Source organism: Pieris brassicae, chromosome 4, assembly GCF_905147105.1.
Source record: "Pieris brassicae chromosome 4, ilPieBrab1.1, whole genome shotgun sequence".
Taxonomy (NCBI): domain Eukaryota; kingdom Metazoa; phylum Arthropoda; class Insecta; order Lepidoptera; family Pieridae; genus Pieris; species Pieris brassicae.
In genome coordinates, this window is record NC_059668.1 from 3,113,859 (window position 1) to 3,135,841 (window position 21,983).

The 21,983-nt window shown below is 33.4% G+C and overlaps 2 protein-coding genes across 2 annotated transcripts; one reads left to right on the plus strand and one right to left on the minus strand.

The window, feature by feature from the left end:
- Window positions 1-1,866: 1,866 nt before the first annotated feature.
- Window positions 1,867-6,241, minus strand: LOC123708319. The gene is made up of 2 exons (XM_045658988.1): window positions 6,034-6,241; window positions 1,867-5,961 (listed from the first exon to the last, which is right to left on the minus strand). The coding sequence occupies exons 1-2, from the start codon at window positions 6,239-6,241 to the stop codon at window positions 5,039-5,041; spliced, it is 1,131 nt and encodes a 376-aa protein (XP_045514944.1). The 3' UTR covers window positions 1,867-5,038.
- Window positions 6,242-17,494: 11,253 nt separating this feature from the next.
- LOC123709104 (IQ and ubiquitin-like domain-containing protein) lies at window positions 17,495-21,980 on the plus strand. Its single transcript, XM_045660233.1, has 5 exons — window positions 17,495-18,524; window positions 18,592-18,704; window positions 19,394-19,602; window positions 19,966-20,095; window positions 20,561-21,980. Exons 1-5 carry the CDS (start codon window positions 17,582-17,584, stop codon window positions 21,689-21,691), a joined length of 2,526 nt encoding a protein of 841 aa, XP_045516189.1. The 5' UTR covers window positions 17,495-17,581; the 3' UTR covers window positions 21,692-21,980.
- The last annotated feature ends 3 nt before the right edge of the window (window positions 21,981-21,983 follow it).

Below are 21,983 nucleotides of genomic sequence, written 5' to 3' on the forward strand. Positions count from 1 at the left end.
AAAATTGTCAGCAAGAGACGTACATTACATAGTTTACTACGTAGTCAAATCCATATAATCGTGATATACTTTTATACGAAAAACGAACTCTAAAAGTGTGTCTGATAGGTTATTATTATATATTTATTGTGCATGTCTATTATCATCTTCGTTAACATGTCCATACTAAATAATTATTCTACATAAGCTTGCAGGTGAGTTATGAAGTGTCATGTACGGCGTCCATTGGCAATCACGGTCACTAGTATCTAATGACAGGCTATGAACACTGGCTTGACTGACAGGTCACTTCGAGGTCTTGAATAGCTTAGAAATAAACGCTTAATATTCTCACCGTAGCATTCGAATCCTAGTAAAGGAAATCGAAAAACTAATTGGGACATAGGGAAATAATATTTTCATCTGATATGTTGATGATTTTTTATTACGGTAAGATGTACTTTTTACAAGAAATTGAATTTTTCGAAGGAGTGGAATAGAATCCAGTTTTACGACTACGCCTTGGTGTAATACATAATAATCAAGTGGCGCTACAACCCTATATGACTTTCGGGGTCTCTTTGTTTCTATATATTTGAATTGAAATAATATATTTCCGTATACATTTGCACATAAATATATTGGTGATATTATCCATGAATCCACCTCCGTAATCTGAACGGACAACCTCAGAGTTGAGTCGGCAAACTCATGGAATTTAATTAATAAAATGAACACATTAATTATAGATGAAACAAAACTAATTAATTATTTTAGTCAAGGATGTACGGTTTACGAAACATACCCGATAATACAACGGGTTTAGTAGGCTTCTCATTAGTTACAAGGTTTACACAAATCTGGATAATTAATAAAACCGGCAATTCAGCAAAAGCGGAATAAAACGAAACTAAATTGTCACTTAATAAATTGTTAAATAGGTAAGTGATTGGAGCAAAAAATACTATTCGCCCAACGACCAATCTCCAGAACATCTGACAATCAATTTAATTCAATTGCAAAGCGGGTTTAATCTTTTTACAGAGTTATTTATTAAAATAGTATAATGTGAAATATTGTTGTTTGAAGAAGAGAGAAGTAAGAGTTGAATAAGCAGTAATCATTTTTCATAATATTATTTAAAAATTAAATTTTGTTGACGTGAATATATCTTAATTAGACTGCTTATTTTTTCTCTACATTGTTTATTTTTTGTTATATAATCAATAAATATTTTTGAAACAATAAAAAAGCTTTGAGACGTAGTTTTAACAATATTTATATTAAAATAAAATATATTTAGACAGTTCATTTATGAATAAATAGACCGCGATTATCAAAATGGAGTAGCTTTCTGGGATATGATATTTAAAACAGATTAATAGAAAAGAGTAGACAAACACACATTGTTACGTCTTAGTAACTGTCCTATTAAGTGTTTTTGTGTCCATCAAAATGATTCGCTATAAATGCATTGAAATGCGTTTTTATATGCAGTTATAATAGGCAGGAGGCTCATCTGAAGTTAAGTTATATGCCCATGGACATAATCATCGGCATAAGGCTCGGCATAAAGCTCGCAAGTGCGTTGCCGGCCTTTTAAGAATTGGTACATTTCCTCTTATGTCGACATAGGTGCGCGGTAAAACTGCCTTAAAATTAGCCCAGTTGTCAGGAACGTTGGATGTCGAAAAGATACGGATGGTACTCTTAATATAGTTGCTATGTTGTTGTATGATTACTTAATGTCCAGGTCAGGGAGATCTAAAACCTACATGGTTTACACAAATACAATCTTAAAATTTTCTGTGTTAAAAATGGTTTATTTGAAAATACTATATATATATACTAATACACAGTACCTAACCATTATTATATATTCTAATTAATAAATTTCCCTAAGTTGCAAAAACTTCTAAGTATGAGGAAGTTTTAAAAGAAAATGTAGTGAAACGTCTGCACTACACGTTTTCAAGTGAGTCAAAGATGAAGTTAAGAAATTGTCAGTATGCAAAATTGTACAAAACTTCGCGATAGCTTTTCAAATAAATAGGTAGCGTGTTAATATTTTGCTCTATAAGAAACTGCATGTGGCGAGTGAGTCGAAGATCTTTTATAAGTTAATTCCTGTCTCATGCACAATCCGTAAACTTTGAAGAGCTACCTTGCGTGCATCGACGCCTGTCGTGAATGAGAGCACTTCTGTATTTTTATTAAGATTTGTATACATTCCAGATAATTATTTAACATTTTCTTTCGATTCATATTTCATTTTCTTAATTAACTCTGTGGGTTTTGTTTCCATGAAAAGATGTTGACTGTATACGAATGTAGTTTCACAATTCGTTCTAATATTCTATTTACGAAATTACGTAATTGGTAATGCTAGACAGGTTTGAATATTTTATAGTAAAGTATCGACTCTATGCACGTGACTTGGTTTGTCTTGTTGCTAATTTAAATCGTTTGTCAGAAAGAACAAAATCTAATAAAAATTATGCAAACGCAATTCAACCCAAATATTTATTCTTTTACTTAGATGAAATCGCTTTATCAATTGAACGCTCTTAAAACTAAAACTTCTAACTTTCAAAAGTTCCATCTTTTTTGTTTCAAAATAATGTGTTGTTAAATTAAATCTTTATAAAAAATATTTAATCAAAGATGCCTCACAAAAGCAACGTGCCTTCCGGGTATCATTAACGAGTATAAGCGTGCATTTGTAAGTTCATTCGTTTGAATTCTTATTAACTTGCCCGTGAAACTCAATACGGTGTATCGGAGAAATGAGATAAGAACAAACAATTTGCTTTATCTCGCTGATCACTTATTGTTCCTGTGTATAAACTTGTAGCTAAATGAAGACTTCTTAGTAAACAGACAGCGTATAATTTGGATAAAATGAAATGTGCATGTTTCTTGGTTACTGAATTATTTAGTTCCACACTAAAAAACTACATAATATAAATTTGAAACGATCCATATTTTTTATAAGATGAGGCAGGGGCTATCATCGCAGCCCATGGACACCGGTTCTAGTGGGTCTTTCTTGAAACAATTGGAGGTCGTATCCCTCAGATACCACAGTTCTATACATGTAAAGTAAGTATTTTATAACTATTATATTACGTATTATCTAAATATATCTTGTATATGTATTTTTTAATATATATAGTATGGATTAATTTGTAGTTTAACAAGTGAATATTTGCATATAAGAATGGCGTCTTTCGAATGCATTTACATTTTCATCGTGTGCAACACGTGTGTAACATATTTGACTTCATAAAGAAAAGTAACTGATTTTGAAAGGATAATAAAGCTTTGATCTCCGTTTCAGGATAAGACATTTAAAATGATTCGACTTATAATCCGCGTTAGTGTAGACAGAACGTAGAATAATAGAATTTTTATTCATTAACCCACATAGTATAGCAAGTTTCCGCAGAAAAGTGAATAGAAATTATGTATCAAATTTTGATACAGTTTCGTATAAAGAGATAACCATGATCAAAGGATTGCTTTCAAAGTGGTTTACCTGGCGAGCATATTTAAGTTTTCATGAAGTGGGGAAATGGAAAATAAATTGGATTTGAATGAGTTTCTTAAAGCTACATCAGGACGTGTTTACTTTGTTTCCCGCCAGGATTAGATACCATTATTATACAAACTCCTCGAGCTAATAAGAGACTAATGCATGTCTAGAATAAAAAGAGCGAGAGAGAACTGCTTCATTTTTCCTCATTGCGTTTTAAATTAAATTGTAAGGACCGAACCCGTGTATCTATAGTAAACAAATTTTCATTTTAAGCTTATTTTCGTAACGAATACTATGGTATGAAAATACATATTTATAACATCGTTGCCTAAAAGTGGTTATAATACGGATAGCAATTTGTTGCAAACAAAAAAAACTACTACTTACTAAACTAATTCATACAATTAAAATTTTAATGTTTTTAAAAATCTAAAAATTATCATTACATTACATTATCAGTAATATTATTGACCAAGTAACACAAGTAATAAGGATAAACATTAAATTTCGTTCTGAGCTTCATATTACGTTACTTATAAACAATATATTTGATACAAATTAAAAACTATTTAACTAGCTTATATATATTTAAGAATATGAAAAAAAAATTATGAACTTCGTAACATTGAAAAACTTTCCTAAACCAACCCACACGAAAGTAAATAGAGTTTAAAAGGTAATCCAAACCCTACTTAATACACTTTTAACGGCAACTAAGTATTTAATGCATGATACAATGAGAAACACATTAACACATCAACTTCACTCAGTCGAGAAGTTTCAAACATTTTCGCAAAACTTTTCTATATGCGAAACGCTATTGAAAGCTCCTAGCAGAGATTAACACGGTTCTGATAATAGCCGTTTGAGAATTACTCGTGGAAGTGTGAAGTTCATATTAATGGACCCCTACGCGGAGTTCTGTTGTTCCATCCATCTTTTAATTTTGTACGATGTTTTGTGTCTTTTTTATCTGTAATTGTCTGGCTGCTGGTTTTAAAAGTAGCAATAAGAAGTATTTAAATTCTCTTAAATGTACTGTAATAAATAAAGGAGTGTTTAGAATGCCGTGTCATTAGAAACATATGCCTAGGTATTGCTCCAAACGACGCATACTTTATTTGCCGAAAACCTGTCTAGTAGTTCCCTCTTTTATGATTTGTTTGTACATAATCTACAAGTTAACTTTTCGGTAAATTTATATATATCTACTACACTAGTTTTTAATTAGTAAAAGTAAAATTCGAATAGAACATGTGATCTTGAGCAACAATCAACCAGCTGTGAACGCAGGCACGCATTGTTTCCGCAGCTAACTAGATCTTTAAGCGCAGTTTGGACGTCGGTTTGATCATGTTTACTCGATGCTCACTAGTTAGACTCAATTGTGAATAGCTTCTTTGTGTTTCACGATCACAACTTGCTAACTAGCTGCCAGTGACTGATGCCTAACTACGTAACCGCGACAAAAGTACGACCCAATTAACACTTGGGAACAAAAAGCGAATGTTTGAGTAAATTCTAATGAAAGTATTTAAACAATGGGATGTGATGTACGAACCCCTGATTATTATTAAAATTTGATGAAAAGCGTTTGGGTATTGTTCGTAAATAAGGTAAGTTTGGTAGAGAGAACGTTTTGGGGTAGTTATTAATAATTGGCAATTGGTTCACAAATGGGTTTGCATGTTTGTGATGCTGCATTGGATATCTAACTGGATTATTCGTCTTCAAACAACATTTTGGTGTGGGCAAATTCAATGCATTACCCGACCGCTCATTTGCTGAATTGTCCTTACGTGTAAGAATTTCCTGAGTTCTATTTAGTTGCTCTTGTACTTTTTTCAATTCGTCTAATTCGTTGTAGAGATTTTTTATCTCTTGAAACAGACGTGAGAATTTGTATCTTTCCTTTTCATTGTGGCTGGTGATTTTTTTTTCTAGTTCTTCAATTGTACTTTTGAAGTTAGTATTACTTTCACTTTCTTCGTAAACAATTTGATCTATAACAAAGTTTGGTAAAATACTTCCTCCGCTGAGAGGTGTTTTTGTATTTGAAATGTGACTTCCAGCGGCTTGCAATTCCGCTTTAGATTTAACTTGTTTTTCTAAGTTTTGTAATGTGTCTATTTTATTTAGAGACCTATTATGTTCACTCCTTCTAAAATTAGGCAGCTCATTATCATATGTATCATCATAAACAAAGTCAAGAGATTCATTATCTTCCTTCATATTCTCGACATTACTCGGTTGTCCTTTAAATATTTTAGGTTCTGTCACTGATTTAAAATAAATAATCCTCGAACTGTTTCCCGGAGTATTTGATGTCGTCGATTCTATACTTCCATTATTATTATCTAATTGCTCAATTAAAGTCTCTATATCAGAATTTTTAATATTTTTTTGCAAGGTTGTTGAAATTTTACATGACAATACCACTAAGCCTGTAAATAATTAGTCCTTATTAAAAATATTTAGAAAATATTGTACATAAATATTAATTATAAATTACTTACAAAAATAAAGATACATTTCACCGTCCGTCACTTCTAACACAAGGTAATTGAATTCCGATTGGGCATTCGGTTTAATGTCGATATCTAGACTGGAGCTCCAGAGCAATTTAATTAAGTTACCATAATTGACCATAACTCCTTTAACTATCGTATCACGGCAAAACAAAGCCGAGCGTGGTTTAATTCGTGGCGAAAATTTGAAACGCATCATTAATATTAGCTTTGTGCGTGACAGTTTAGTGATTAATGATTCTAAAATAAGTCATAATATACAGGTGATTATTCACTCGTGATATTCAAAACTCAAACATCCGTTACGAAGCATCAAAAATAGGGAAAAAATGAGATAAGTTCTCCGGAGATTTTAAAATGTAACTAAAACATTTTACGTTATTTGAAATGTCTCTGAATAGAATCTAAATAAAACCATTTATAATTAAGCACTAAAGTAAAGCACTCGGCTGAATTACTATTTGTAGAAAAACATGTAATTCAGCCATCTAATTGGCACGGTGACATTTTTACAAGTAACTGTGAACCAAAAAGGCAATCTTGGTTATCGTTGGCCGGCACCGAGCAGCATCAAGTAAACACCCGGCTCCGTCCTGCATTTCAATCGACTCTATTTGTATTTTATTGGAGAAGACTCGAGTCGAGGCCAACCAAACGGCGCGGACCAAAGCTTTATGTTTTATTGAGTTGTTTTTATGAGCTCAATAATACAGACCGATATTAACAGAAACGGCAGCTTTTAATTAGCTTTTTCATTAAATTTTTTATCATGCTCACAGTTTACATAATGTGGTGCAGGTTTAATTTATTTTTTCATGTAAAAAGTCAATGTGTGCGTGTTCCTCCGAAATAAATACTTTTGAATAGTTTAGTTGTAATGAAACCGACTTGCGAAGCCTGAAGTAGATATAATGTTTTTCACAACATAATTTAAATGAAAGCCCACAAGCAAAAGCCCCTACAAGGCCTTAAATAAGTTTATTTAAATCATAATCCTTTGATTTATTAATAAACTTATGTAAGTGCAAGTTCTCTTTCAATCCGTCTTGCAAATAACCTGTCGAGTCGAGTAATTATAACATACCGGCACTTATATGTTTTCAGAAAATTTTATAAGAAGTAATTAAAGCTAAATAAAGTGACGTGGGTGACTAAGTTAACTGCCTATTTAAGAATATACCTATATTAGGCACCTATTTACAGATTTTGCGATGAAATTAAAGTTTGAATTATAAGTTACTTTTCTATTTGGTACTGATATACTTTTTAACCAATTTAGAAAAGTTGTAAAAGTTCATTTATAGATACTTTTAATCTCATTATATATCGGCAAAAATCTTGTTTCGCATGAAATCAACGCCTAGCGATTTTTGACTCTCATATATCAATAAGTTTTAATATACTTAAATAGACAAGCTATTAAAAAAAGCTAAAAAATTAATTTTCATATTTAAAAATGTAGATAAAACAAATATGTAAAAACAAGTTAGTGTACCATTATTATCGGTTTTGTTGACAGATGGCTATTTGTCCAAACGCAACTGTTGGAATAATTGAGGTGTACATTTTCACTTTGTTCCGTTTCCATTCGATTAAAATCGTTGTACCTCACTTGTACACAACCTATTCGGCGTTTACTAAACGATTTGAACAGTTCGACGATTTGTTCAGCCAAGCGCGGGCATTTTTTGCATGCGCTTATGAAATTATACCGGCATAGATGTTGCGATTCCAATATTCAATGTGAATTGATTTTTAGATATTTCAAAGCTTTAACAATCTATTTTGTAAAACTTGTTAACGATACAATGTTATAATAATGGTTTAAACGTTTTTTATCTTTAAAATTTTTATCCAATAACGTTTATGAAGTCTTGAATGAAAAGGATAATTTTATTTTTTGATACTTTTCTTAGTCGTTAGTTGATAATGTCAGGTAACCGCTTTAACGTCAGGGCCATACTGATTCAATACACTCATATACGCATAATTTTGTAGTTGTAATAATAAAACATGATGCGGTTTAAAGCAGGCTTTTAATTTTGAACGGCTATTATAATGGTTAGTTACAGGGTAGTTTTAAATATATTGGCTACGGGGTCTCGCGAGTCATCTCAGTACATTTTACGGTCGTCTAATAAATTTTTTATCGTGTAACAGTAAAGAAGCAATCAGTCTGTCGGATATTGGCCTGCAGGGTTCGTAAACACGTGCATTTTTATGTTCACTAACGTTTATCCGGACTCTGATTGTACAGCTTACAGATTATTCTAGAATGAAGCGTGAGGACGTGATTTTTATATTAAATGGACATTAGTGCGCGAGAAATATTCTTCATTTATTATTATACAGTATACGCCGTTTTGGAATCGAAATGTGATTGAAAAATTTAATTATCACAAATTTAAGATAATGTTTGTTACTCCTGTTTGCTAGTGGAAAAAAAAAGAAAATTTAAAGGAAATAGAGCACCCTAGTAGTTTCAAGTCAGTCGTAAGGTTATACGCCAATTAATTGAACTCTGGATGGTACGATGATGTAAACCATCGTGAGGAAACAGGTATGCCTACATACATATATAGAAATGATCACGGAACTGATACAGAAATCGAATTAGGTCTGGCCTAAAAAGGTTGTAGAGCGATGGATATTAATTATTACGTAAAAAGGAACCTTTCATGTAGGATAAGGTTCATCTATCGTCTATAAATTTTTACGAAACAAAACGCGTTATAAATATGGAATAAATAGATTGGTTGGACGACTTAAGAAATATAAAATTATTTTACTATTTCCCGATAAAATAGCCCCTTGCCAAAGCGCGATCCTACCAGGCGAGCATAGCCTTGTAGTAGGTAAATAGTAAATAGTCCTTGAGTTGCAATGCGGTATGAATTGCTGGTTATGCAATCTGCGTAGCTGGACAGATCCCGTGGACGGCGGCCTGATCACGCACACCGCGTTTCGTTTGTTGAGGATTTACCGACCTATACTAATATGTTTGTCTTCCTCGCCTATCTAAACAATACGTACACTGGATTGAGATGTTTGTTTGCGAACTATTACTAATAAAAAAGCCACATGTGAGAATTTAAGCTTCTTAGGAGCTTAAAAGTTAATGGTCTTAGGAAATTATTGGGTTTGTGAAAAACTTTTAATTATGCTTATTTTTATTAAACGGCCCGAATTAAGCAATACTATGTTCGTGCAACGTTAGACGAAGTTTTAGACGTTAAGCTATATTTATTAGCAAAAAATCAGTCAAGTCCAGCTGTTCAATATATTTGTTGGCATTTCCCTGATATAAAAAAAACAGTTTTATCTTTAAAATCTTTGACTTCAAATTGGTGTAAGATTTTCTAAGTCACAGTAGACTAAGTGACATAAATTGAGCTCCACTTCAATCTTTCCATGTCATGTTCAAGCTGTATCGACAGCGGAGACATTTTCGGATGTAACACGTTCTCGAATTGAGAAATATCAAGTTTGAGTTTCCTAGACTACTTTTACATATTTATAACGAATTCTTTATTTCGTAACTTAATTCTTAAGTCATATTACCTACATGACCTTTATCTTACTTAGTGGCTAAAAAAACAACTCGTCTTGATTCCCAATTATTGTGACAACAATGAAATGAACAGTATTAAAAATATGTCCCGTTGCAAGAAATCTTCAAACAGGCATATGAATTGTATTTTATGCAATTTGTAAACCTAATTTAAAAAAATCATAAATAATATATATTTTACAGGAAAATCAATATCCACTTTATTCAAGCCTATATATAGATACTACTTAAACTACAAAATATTATCCACCACCTAATTGTTTCAAATAATAAATTCATACCCATTTTATTCAAACGAACAAAACAGAGTAAATTAAAGGAACAAAAATAAAAGCTCGGGCTAGTGAACGTGTATTAACAACGCAGTTAATCCAACTTCACACGAGTTCTAAAAACATCGAACAAAACAATAATCCAACTTATAATAGTGTGTTCGATGCAATTGGCAGCTAATTTCTTGCTCAAGCGGCGATCTATTGTGACTAATTTTATTCCTTTTCATCTTAAAAATCTTTCTTGGTTCCTAGGAACACACGTTCTAGGTTTTTATAACGACTAAACGTGAAGTAATTAATTATAATTTAAAATAAAAATTAAATGGTTTTGATCGCGATTTTTTGTCTTTCGTTGACTGAAGACAGTCGATAGTAAGTTAATATAATGTAATATGTTTACATTTAAACCCATTCAATAAGTTTTGTTTAAGATTACCTTAGTCACATTTTTGCTAAAAATAATAATATGAGTTTTACTATAATTTTTAATGTAGGTAGAACATCGATTGATTTTGTGTTTATAGACTTTCTTATTTAAGAACAAACTTTCAGGAAGCCAAAAATAATATACGTATTAAACAATGTGTTATTTAAACCAATGGTCTTAAACAAATTCTGATTCACAATGTTATGTAGGCATTTTTTGCCTTTGATTTACGTGAATTATAAAAATCTATGTAACTTGATATTTTTTGATTGATAACATAATTGTAAATTTACGTTTAAAACCCGATCAACTAAATAAATATGTTTCCTTATGAACACATTAGACTATGGAAATATTTCTCGAGAACAGTTCTGATATTAAAGTGAGATATATTCCGGCACCTAATCCCTGGGCTGGTCTGTCCGCAATGCAATAAAACTTGCCGTTATGTCATAATATTCACATGTGATAAACTCGGGATATGACGTTTTTAAAGTTACTCAAATTACTCGTTTCCCGGAAATATATTAAAAGATATTGTGAAGATACTTACGTGCGAAGTGAATTTAATTTCAGAAAATTTTATTTCCCATCTTTAAAAGGCAATTTCAAAGTGAATTAAAGTTAAACTATTTATTAATATTAATGCAAAACGTATAAAAGCTTTGTTAACAGGCTTTATATACACAAACATGTATCGGTATCGGCTAGCTTGAGCATTGTTGACCTAGTGTCTTCAGTGTTCGGTTTTCAACCCTGTGGTCGTAGGTTCGATTGAGATCTGAGGCCTATAACTAAAAAGGTTGTAGCGCCAATTAAGTTCGGTGGCGGTTGTTCTATGGATATATTTAAATGGATATGTTCTTGCTGTTTGCGTTAAGCCAGGCCTTGGCCAGTTTTGGTCAGCGTAGGTCGGCCTGAATGGGCGTTTTTCCCGCGACTAGCGCAAGGGCATTCTGTGAGACTCGGGCCTCAGATTAGGGGTAAACTGACTTTAATGGTTTAAAACATGAGCTTTTAACGAAAAGAAGAAAGAAAAATCTAAGGGTTCATAAATCTAAATGACATTTTTGTTATTGGAATGTTAAAATACAATTTATAAGTCTGGTATAAACTACAGGGCTCAATATTGGCTTGAAGCGTACGATAATTGTTTACGCGTCTACTACTTAAAATATTTATATGTAACTTAACTAAAGTTACGTAACATAACCAACATTTTATGTTACGTTTTAAGTACGAATTACTTCCATAGTTGCCACGATGTTAAATCCTTATAAAAATCAAGGCCCCTAATATAATATCTAAAAAGCACATTGCAAAAGAACCAATTTGGTTTGATATCGCATTACTTAGGCATACATATTGCCTATTAAACTCACCTATATGCTTCAATACATGAGCATAAAACATTTGGTTGAACATCATCGATAAATGGCAGGTTAACTGATCCACTAATGCAATAAAGATTGCGGTCACACTACTCCGATGCATCGAGAACGCTGTTTTTGCGATGGTATTAATTTCATAAATAATAAATAAAACATATTCCAAACAGCGAGCAGAGGACACAGATGAAATGCACTCGGCAAATTAACTGAAAACCGCAATCCGGAAAAGGCTAAATACCTGCTAATGATGGCGCAATCGAAGCTTTTAATTCTATCAATTTTCATTTTAAAAATGGCGGCTATATAATAACTGATTGTGGATTGTGATATTAAAAGTTCGGTTGATTGTCGTATATTTTTTTTTTCAATATTAATATTAACAAAACAAGATTATTAATTAGACAACACGGCAATGTCTTAAACAGGATATGGGCTAGTTTTATTTCATTGTTGTTTTAGATAAAAAAACAGTGCCGCTTCAACCTTTTTAGGTCGGGGCCTTAGATTTCGTTATCTGCTTCATGATCATTTCTTTAGCCGATAGGCAAATAGGTGATTAGCCTCTGGTGTCTGATGAATGCCGTCGACTTTGTGGATCTAAGGCAAGCTGGTTTCCTTACGATGTTTTCCTTCACCATTCGAGCGAATGTTAAATGCGCACAGAAAGAAAATTCATTGGTGCACAGCCGGGGATCGAACCTACGACCTCAGGGATGAGAGTCGCACATTGAAGCAACTAGGCTAACACTGTTGTTTTAGATACACGTTTAAAATTAATTTGGTCTTATGAATCCTGGTTTTCAGTGTTTTTCTTCACCGTACGAGCAGCCTATAAAGACTGATCCATTGCTGCAAAGGTTTCGAGTGCACGGCAGAAGGATTAAGGTTCGCATATTTGCACACTACATTTACAGTGTAAACTCCGCGTTTTACCGACGATATCAATTTGCTTCGGTTGGTTTAGCTTGTCATCCATACAAAGATACACTCTAGATAACATTGCACTCACTCTCAATAACCACAAATATTGAGTAATAAAGTACTTTTTAATTTGTTAAAATTTGTTCTTCGTTCTTTCGTTCGTTCTTTTGTCGCTTGATTATCCTAGCCCGCAATAAACTCGACTGTCGGCATCATGCATACGAACTTTATAAGAAATCCGTTATTTTGTTTACAAATTGGGATTGCTTGCACGTGTAGACTGTTGTTGACCATGCCTAAGAAGAAGGAGTCATAGATTATCTATACGTTTTTCTTTTCTGAATTTAATGACAAATTCTCTGTAACGCCATAAAATGCACAGTTCCTTTAGTGTCGTTATATAGAGTTTACACTGCATTTTATTATTATTATTATTATTTTATTATAGGTAGTAATTTGTGGTTAGTATTAACTAATTAGAAACGAAATTATATCATTAATATAAAAAATGTTAACCTTAGTATTGTCTTTTGTTAAAAAAGCTTTTACTATATTTAGCTATGTTTATTATTATGCTATGTTTACATTAAAGCTATGTATTATTATTAAAAACTTCTAACTGAAAAGCTGAAAAACTGAAAAGCACGCGAAACGTCGGGAAAAAATTTAAAATTTAGAATTATGTAAATAAGTATAAGTTTTTAATAATAATACATAGCTTTAATCCGTTCAAAAAGTGTTTTCTTAATGTTAACCTTCGTAATATGTATGCAAGTACCTATTGTAAGTGAGATTGTGTAATTCCGACCAATAACTCGCTTTGCTTTGTATTAGAAAATCCGATTTGAACGTTGAAATACGATATTTGAACCGATGATAGATCAATTCGCTCTTCTAGTCCAATTTACAATCAATGCACGCGTCGATTGTGGGTTTGTATGTAATAGAAAGTTCACACGTACTGTGATTATTCAGTAATTTACACTGAGCGCTAATCAACTGTCATTACTGATATTGACGATCGGAATGCGTATTACAATAGTTTCCTATATTCGTGTTTGGGCAAATACCATTGGCAAATCCATATTTGATTGTTCCTTTTATTACCGAATTTCAGATAAAAGCTGTCGAAAATATACGAAATATAAGACAATCCGCGCTTAGTCAAAGGCTTTTTTCGATGTACGACAAATTCCTAAACATAGTTTCAAAACTAGAGGTGAGGAACAGCTGGTGAATACAAAGAAAAAGTCCGAATTCAACCTGTTCCGAGCGGAACAAGAGAGTTGTGGAACAAAAACTATTAATGTAGAGCTCCTCACGGCCCGCTGAGCTGTCGGTGCGTTTCGTTTGATAATTTCTGTATACAGGCTTTAATCGAATGAAGTTCCCCTAACAGCGCTTTAGGCATCTTTACCCGCGATTTATTTTAACGTATTCCTATTTTGCCCCAATGAAATTGTATAAAAATACTCGGAGGTTTATCTTGTTGCCTATAAGCGGATTGAAACAAAAATGGTTGGACAGAGATTTTTTCACTTATTCCCTAAAGCTTTAGTTTTTTTACCTGTCAAATTTTTCAAAATTATTGACAATTCATTACATATTTTCCAGATCGAACCAAGCGTCATGCTGTTATTATTTAATTCTTAAAACTACCAATGAACAAACTTCAAAGCGTATAAGCAATATTTTTCGCGTTAGTACAGTTAAAACTATTAGACCGTGTGCGTGGACGTCGAAATTAAGCCCTGCGGCGGATCCGTATCAGTCGTAATAAAACGCATGCAAAGTTTTCTTTGCAGAGCGAGCGCTGGCCGCAGCAAACGGATGTGAAGCAACAGGCTTGATTAAAACACGTGTTTACAGAACGCAAGTCCACTCGGTTAAACGTAATAATCACTTTTCACATCGCTGCGTCTTTTACCTTCAATCTTATAAACTTAATTAGGTAGTATAAGTGAAATTTACGTAACTTTAGTGGATTAAGATTATTTATTAGTATTGTCACTGATTCGATTTCGGGCGGAATTAAATATTGCCCGGGGTATCTGGTCTCAATGGTGGTACTGGTGGAAAAATGTTTAAATTGTCCGTTTTGCTCGCGTTGATTTCCATAGCGATCAATCATGAATTAAAACAGAAATTATCTAATCACTATTTCAATCGTACACTCAACAGTTAAGTAAGAAGTGATTAGAGAGAATCGGTTTTATTTAAGTTGTAGGAATACGGGTACCTATTGTTAAAACGCAAGTAGGTATAACTCAGCGCATTTTACGTCTGTAAATTATAGTTTTACGATCGAAAATCATTTTTATGTTTTCGGAAGAATTTAATATGACGCCAGCTATGCTCGGCACATTCGCTCTTTTATTGCGCTGTAATTTTATTGTTTTCTCGATTTTTATTAAGTTTCAACTACCTATTTTAGGTCTCAGTTGTCAAAGACCATTGTGAAAGGAATCGATTATTCTTTTAATTACGATCTTACTTATCTGATGTTATAAGCGTTTCCATGTTTCCGGAAAGTCTGGATTTTCATGTATAAAACTTATTTTTCTTTACAAGATAGGTTAATATTAGATAAATGAGTCCAGTCTTTCTATGTAAGTCTTCTAAGAAAGTCCTTCAGTTACGTAATAAATATGGCATCAGCGCTTCGTATCGCATTTTTTGTCACCTTGCAGGTTTCGTAGCAATATTATTATAAATTGATCTCACTAAATAAATCGAGGTAAAATTATCAGTATTACATAAGATGGAACAAATGTTTTTTTTATATAGACCTATTTGCCGTCGGATTGTTCTATATAATAAAACTTTCTAGTACAACATAATATAGTATTGAACTATATACGCATACTTGATGCATTGTACCTATTATAAATAATTAGACCTCCGTGGTCCAGACAATATTAATCATAATTAGAACAGACCTAAATCACATCCAAATCGAGATAAGTGACCATTTAATTAATGATTCATGTATAAATTCTACTGAATATTACTGACACATATAAGATATGACATACATTTATAGTTAATACAATGGCACTACTAAAAGATTGCATCTTATTTACATAATTTTTATTAAAAAAGTAGGTGATAAACTGTACCTACATTATCCAGTTTCTCTTTACTAGAAAGTGTTAATTGAGTAATTTAAAACTTATATTTTTTAGTCTACAAAGGTAATTAATATATTTAACTACTAAACCGATACGAAGCAAAAATTAGCTATTGATAGCACTGTCTGTGAGTAATTTTATAGATTTTAGAAAAAAGTATGAGAACGAGTTTTTCCTCTAATATTTTAACCGTTGTTAGTATTAGTTCAATTGTTTTATCTGTATATTCATTGACACCTTACAGTGACAAATAAAATTATATACGCATTACGTAACATAAAGGATATAGGTTCAAGTTAGTAAGTAGTTTACATATCTACTACGCAGTTTGATTTGAAATTTAATTAAATACATATTTCTTATCATGATAATTCCGTATTATATTTTTTTAATAGTAAAAGCGAAATGTGTAAGATTAGTTTTTGGTAATGTTTATGTAAAACGAGGTCAATTTATTTATTTATTTCCCCACATAATTGTTCTATTTTAACATTTATTACAAATACGATATAATAACTATAGGTAACCGACACGATCCACCACCACGACTACACCGATAATTTTACAAATCTATGTAAAAAATGTATATAACTTTTTATATTTATAAATAATAAAATAGCAAGCAGCTCTTGTGAACTAACCCAGTGTTCCGTGTACAAACAAATAGGTATACTTCGATAGCGTGAGTGGCACCTCGCTAACCAAGTCGAGCGTGCGCGCGTTACATCCAAAATCAGTGACTTCTGCTACAGATTCTTGATTAGAACTCGTAGACCGCCTCTTCATTATAATATTATGCCAAGCGCTGGGACAAAAAAGCGTAGAGTTCTCGTCTCAATTGGCCGTTAGCGACTGTCTACTGAAACAAACGTTTGCCCGAAGTTCGCGTCAACTGTGACGAACGTGTTTAGTGGAACAAAAATTTAATGGGCGCCACGTGCTTTAATTTAAATAACTCTTATAATATATAATATTTAATATTATCTAGTAACAGCTCTAGACCAAACAAATTTGATATGATTTAATAAATTTTTGGCTCCATCATATCTACTATCCATGATTGAATACAATTGAAATTGACGAAAATTAGAGGTGCCTTTGAAATTGACATTATAGTGACAGATCCATAGATATTCATTGGTTTTAATTCAAACATTACATACTTAGATTAAATTATATCTACGATGAGTGTTTGATTTATGCCCGCTCTTGTTGTATTGTTTGGTACGCTTAAAGACGTTATCGGCTTTATTTGTTATAAGACAATTACATCTCGAAGAATTAAATCTCTTCTTATCTTCTTTTGGAAATTGGCGATCGACATGGCTACTTTAACTTTTGATGCCACTCTGCTGGACGTTCCCTGCGTTCAGGTTTCCGGCCTGCCCCATTTGCCTTGAATGATAAAGGAGATCGTATTCTTTAGTGTTACGTATTAAAAATCATATTCGGAGGACAAAATACTTTTATATGTGTTGGTACGGTACGTACTAAATCTGAGATCGTGGGTTCGATTTTCAACAAATCAATTGCAATTTCGAGTATATAAAGCTCACCTACCTGCCTATTAAGAAAAACAGCTCTATTCTATTTGCTATAGTGGTAACAAACAAAGAGTTTTTGTATTATTTAGGCGAAATGATAAGGTTAGTCAACCAAGGAAATTGAACGGTAGAAAACCTTTGTTGATTCACTTAGCAACTGTTACTTTGATAAACAAATCAACCTGAAAATGATGTCAAGTAGTTTTAGACAAACATATTTTTATATTAGACGATTGTTTTGATCTGCTTTTAACAGTGTTGTGAATTTACATAACAATGTTGCGTGTTACAGACATGAATCCGAGAGAAACTGAAGGAATCGCGCCTAACCCAGATTGTATTAAAGGAGTGGTCGCTTGTCAATGTGAATTAGGGCGTGAGAAGCTGCTTACTGCGCCACCGTATAAAAAGTTTAGTTTAATAAAAGATGATGAAGAGAAATCTCGAATCCTCACTGCTCCCTGTACAAGAGAAACGGAGCAGTACAAATGCCCAATCAGTCATATTCTGGTCACATTCAAGTCCCCATTACACCCTAACGAAGTGTTCAACAAAGTCTTCCCATCGAATACACCTATTAAATATGTCAAACGCAAGTTAGCCAAACTACTATCTGTGTCAAACAATAATCTTTTACTTACAAAAAATAGAAACGTGTTGAAGGAAACCAGTGTTCTCTCAGAGCTGAAAACTGATACCCTAGGAAACCTAACAGTCGATGTCTTCACAAAGGATTCAGAAGATTTCTCCTTATCCACAGTTCCAAAAGACTCCTACGTTCATGATCTCCTTCAATCAGTCATTCCAAAGAAGAAAACCATGGCATTTATAGCAATCAAATTCCGAGTACGAAATCAGAACGGAATTTTTACTCGCTCATACCATTCTATAATAAAGATTCACGAAATTAAGAAAAATTTGGGTGGTATCTTTCAAGTTGAGCCCGATAATTTAGTTTTGTTGAGAGGTGAACACCCGCTGAAGGATCGCATGGCTCTTCTGGACTTGGATTATGATAAATACGGAATCGTGGAGGTGGAATTGTTAACCAAAGATAATGTACAACTAAGTTTGGATAAGCTTTATAGGGAATTGCCTATGAACGACGTGCTTACAGTAATGGTCCCCTTCGGTAGCACCGTGAAGCATATAAATGTTGAAATATTTTCTGAACCCATACAAAAGCCATTTCTTGGCGGTTACAGAAATGTTCATACAGGTATGTATGTAGAATTTATACTTGGTAAATGTAACAAAATAATAAATTCATTTTAAATAAATTTAAGGGGCAACGTATCACCATGCATTCACGCAAACACCACAAAAACCAGAAAAGCTTGTGTCGGATGATAAAACGTGTCGCGATACACAAACAGCCGAAATGCGAGAAAAAATATACGTGAGTATCCAACGAATCGTAATGAGTAGACATAACCGTTTAATAAGCAGAAATATGCTTAGGGATTATATAATTTCATTCTTAGTCTCCAAAACAGACGCCAATCTAATTGTCCTATGCCGTGGAACTTTGCATCGTGAATTCTAGATATGTCTGAATAATGAGAGAGAAACTCCCATCATCCTTGAATGGGGCATGTTAACACGTCTCAGTCATATTTTTGCGGTTATTTTTTAAGTTATTACTAACCAATTTGTCAATGCAGATTATGTTGACATCATCCTAGGATTGTACCTTAACGTACTATATGTACAAGCGTATCATTAATAATTTGTAAAAATACTACCACTGTCACATTTTAAAGGAAGTACAGTATAATTCAGTTCTCTATTGACACTGTCAGCCAATGGTATAAAATCCAATACGTTGATACTTTTCTGTATTACAAATGTCGGATTTTTTGTATGCAATAAAAAAAAACGTAATTACACGTGCCTTCCGGCTTGTTTAAACAGTACGTTGCACGTCAATTAGGGGATGTAAGGAGGGGTGTGCTATTTAAGTCCTATAGCTCGTTTAGATGTTGCGTTCGTATAAATATACAAATTAAAAAAAATAAGCGTTGAGGACTGTCTAGATTCGTTTCTTTGCCAATTTTCAAAACTCTGTTCTAAATTAATGAATTCCAGGACACAGCGTACAGCCGAGCCACTCAAATGAACACAGTACACGCTTACATCCCCAACGTAACTGACAGGATTTTGGTGCCGGGAAAATATGAAACCTATGACGAAATGATCGCGAGACTGAATCACGACCACTACGCCACTATCATTCAACGAGCCTTTAGGCACCATCAATTCAGACAGAAAGTTCACAGATGGCTAAAAGAATGCATGCAAGTATCAAAATTAATTTCTCTATAAGAACTATAAACGCAAAAAAGAATCTTTTCGCCTTTTGTTTTACGCGAGTACAGCATATTTATCGCTAACCACGAGTGTTGTAAACGAGTTAATTAAATTCTGCGTTTATATCGGTTATGTATTTTTAATTATATATATAATAGAACAGCAGAAAATATTTTCTGTAGGTCTAAATAGGTGTCTTTGGCTGTCTTTACTATTATGGTCGTTCTTCGTACATAAACGTACATGTCACGTCAGTGAAAAATATCAGGCAATTGAATGTTTTAGTATATTCCTTTAAAAAAACCATGTCCTAAATGATTAAATTATCGAATTATTGGAATAATTTTCAGGGAGAGAATAGCAAGGATGAAAGAGGAAGAAAGATTGGAACGTGAAGCTATGGAACGTCGTTTACGCGGAGATCTTATCACCAAAACGTTTCCAAAGACACGAGAAGATTTCGATCAACTTTATTCAATGGTACAATAATAACGTATTTTATCAATTCTCGTCAGCTGAGTTTAGTGTCCGTAGAGATCAAACATAGAGTTCTAAAGAGAGATATTCTTCTGAATTAATTTTTAAATCAATTTTATTTTTGTTAATATATATGTAAATGTTTTAATCACTTATTTGTATGTATTAATTGTGTCAGTTTCTAGTAGCTTTTTAAACCGGGCATAACTTTTTTCTCCATTTGTAACTGATGGTAAATTATTATAAATGGGAATAATATTTGCCTACAATTACGTGTAAAAATCAGTAAATTAGAAAATCTCATAATCGGGACAGTTTACATGCTTAGGACAATATAGAAATATGCAAGGCTGACACGTTTCTGTGTTAAGTTTTTTTTTATTAAAGAATGTACCTGGGACCTTTCCAAACTTGAACATTTATTATAGTAACAGTGCAGATTTCTGTTTTAATATCTTACTTATCTAGGTCGATCGCTGGAAACACGCAGAAATTGCTAGAATATCTCAGTTACACTCAAAAGGACCGAAAATCGCCGAATTTACATTGCTTCTTGATAAGGAAGTTGAACTGCTGCGATGTATTGAAGCCTATCGAATTCAAGTGAAGGAGGACAGCCGAAAAATAAAAGAAAAACAGTTCCTAGAAGAAATATCGAAACCATTCGCGTGGTATGGACGGGATGGGAAACTAATAACGATGGATACTGTTGAAACCCAGAAGGCGAGGAAACTTAAGGAGCTGTACAACTCATTTCTCCGCGATGACATGGAGACAAATGAGAGAATAGAAATACTAGTCGATATGAAGTTTGCCCTACAAGAGTTCCGCCACCCTTTAGCGGAAGAAATTATAAACCTTCTCGATAGAGAGTGTGACCTTCTCGTCCGGAGATGTGACCAACATCAATTGGATTTTTTAAGGCGTAGAATTACAGCCAGTCTTTTCCAACTGATAAAGACATCTGAATTAAACTCGGGCGTAACCAAATGCAAGGATATAAGAGAATATAGAGAAATGCAAAACGACAGGCTATACTTTTGCGAAATGTGCCATCAAGTTAAGCTCTACAAAGATTTTCCGTTGAATGCGAAAATAAGCGGGTTCTTAGTGTGCACGTCGTGCTCATGGAAGGATGTCAACGAACGCAGTTGGGTGGATATGACGCCATATAAGTTTATACTTAGAGCTGTGCAACGCGACGAGAGAAAGCGAAAATGTTGGAGTTCATTTGCATTTGTTTTACAAGAAAAGGACATATTTTTCATCGTTGAGAAGCTGTGGCACTCGCATTCAGCCATAAGCGAATGCCGGGATTTATCAGAGCTCAGATTATGTAGGTGGCACGTTGACGAAGACTGGTCGCCGTGGAACTGTTTCCTCGTAACCGTCCAAGAGATGAAAGCTCACCTGAGGCTGGAGAGACCTGAAGATGTGTACGATGAGGAACTAGTACAAAAAGTCCAGAATAAGCATAAGCTTGCGAAAGCAAACTTTGAGCAGCTGATGTCAGTAAACAAACGTTTCACGGAGAGTGGTGATTGGCCAGCAATTCGCGCTCCGGCAGTCGCGAGAACAAAAGCGGTTGATATAATATGAATCGGAAACATAAAATTCATTTTAAAAGGCCGGCAACGCACTCGCGAGGCCTTTGGTATGGAGTGTTCATGGGCGGTGGTATCACTTAACATCAAGTGAGCCTCCTGCCTGTTTGCCTCTGTTTAAAAAAAAAGTCTTATATGGATTTTGCTTACTAGTCACTCATTGCATTTATTAATGGTAGGTACAATAACCCTTTAGCATTTCCATTGATTTGGTAGTACAATATAGCCATAGGCTATAAAAAATCCTGAATAGTTTGAATTCTGTTATAGTAATAAAAAACCTTTGT

Bases quoted from the DNA above. Each gene is read 5' to 3' on its own strand.
- LOC123709104 (XM_045660233.1), top strand. From the start codon at position 17,582: ATGTTGCGTGTTACAGACATGAATCCGAGAGAAACTGAAGGAATCGCG. The intron at 18,525-18,591 runs GTATGTATGTAG...AATAAATTTAAG, and splicing joins TTACAGAAATGTTCATACAG to GGGCAACGTATCACCATGCA. The intron at 20,096-20,560 runs GTACAATAATAA...TTACTTATCTAG, and splicing joins TCGATCAACTTTATTCAATG to GTCGATCGCTGGAAACACGC.
- LOC123708319 (XM_045658988.1), bottom strand. From the start codon at position 6,241: ATGCGTTTCAAATTTTCGCCACGAATTAAACCACGCTCGGCTTTGTTT. The intron at 5,962-6,033 runs GTAAGTAATTTA...AATTATTTACAG, and splicing joins TGAAATGTATCTTTATTTTT to GCTTAGTGGTATTGTCATGT.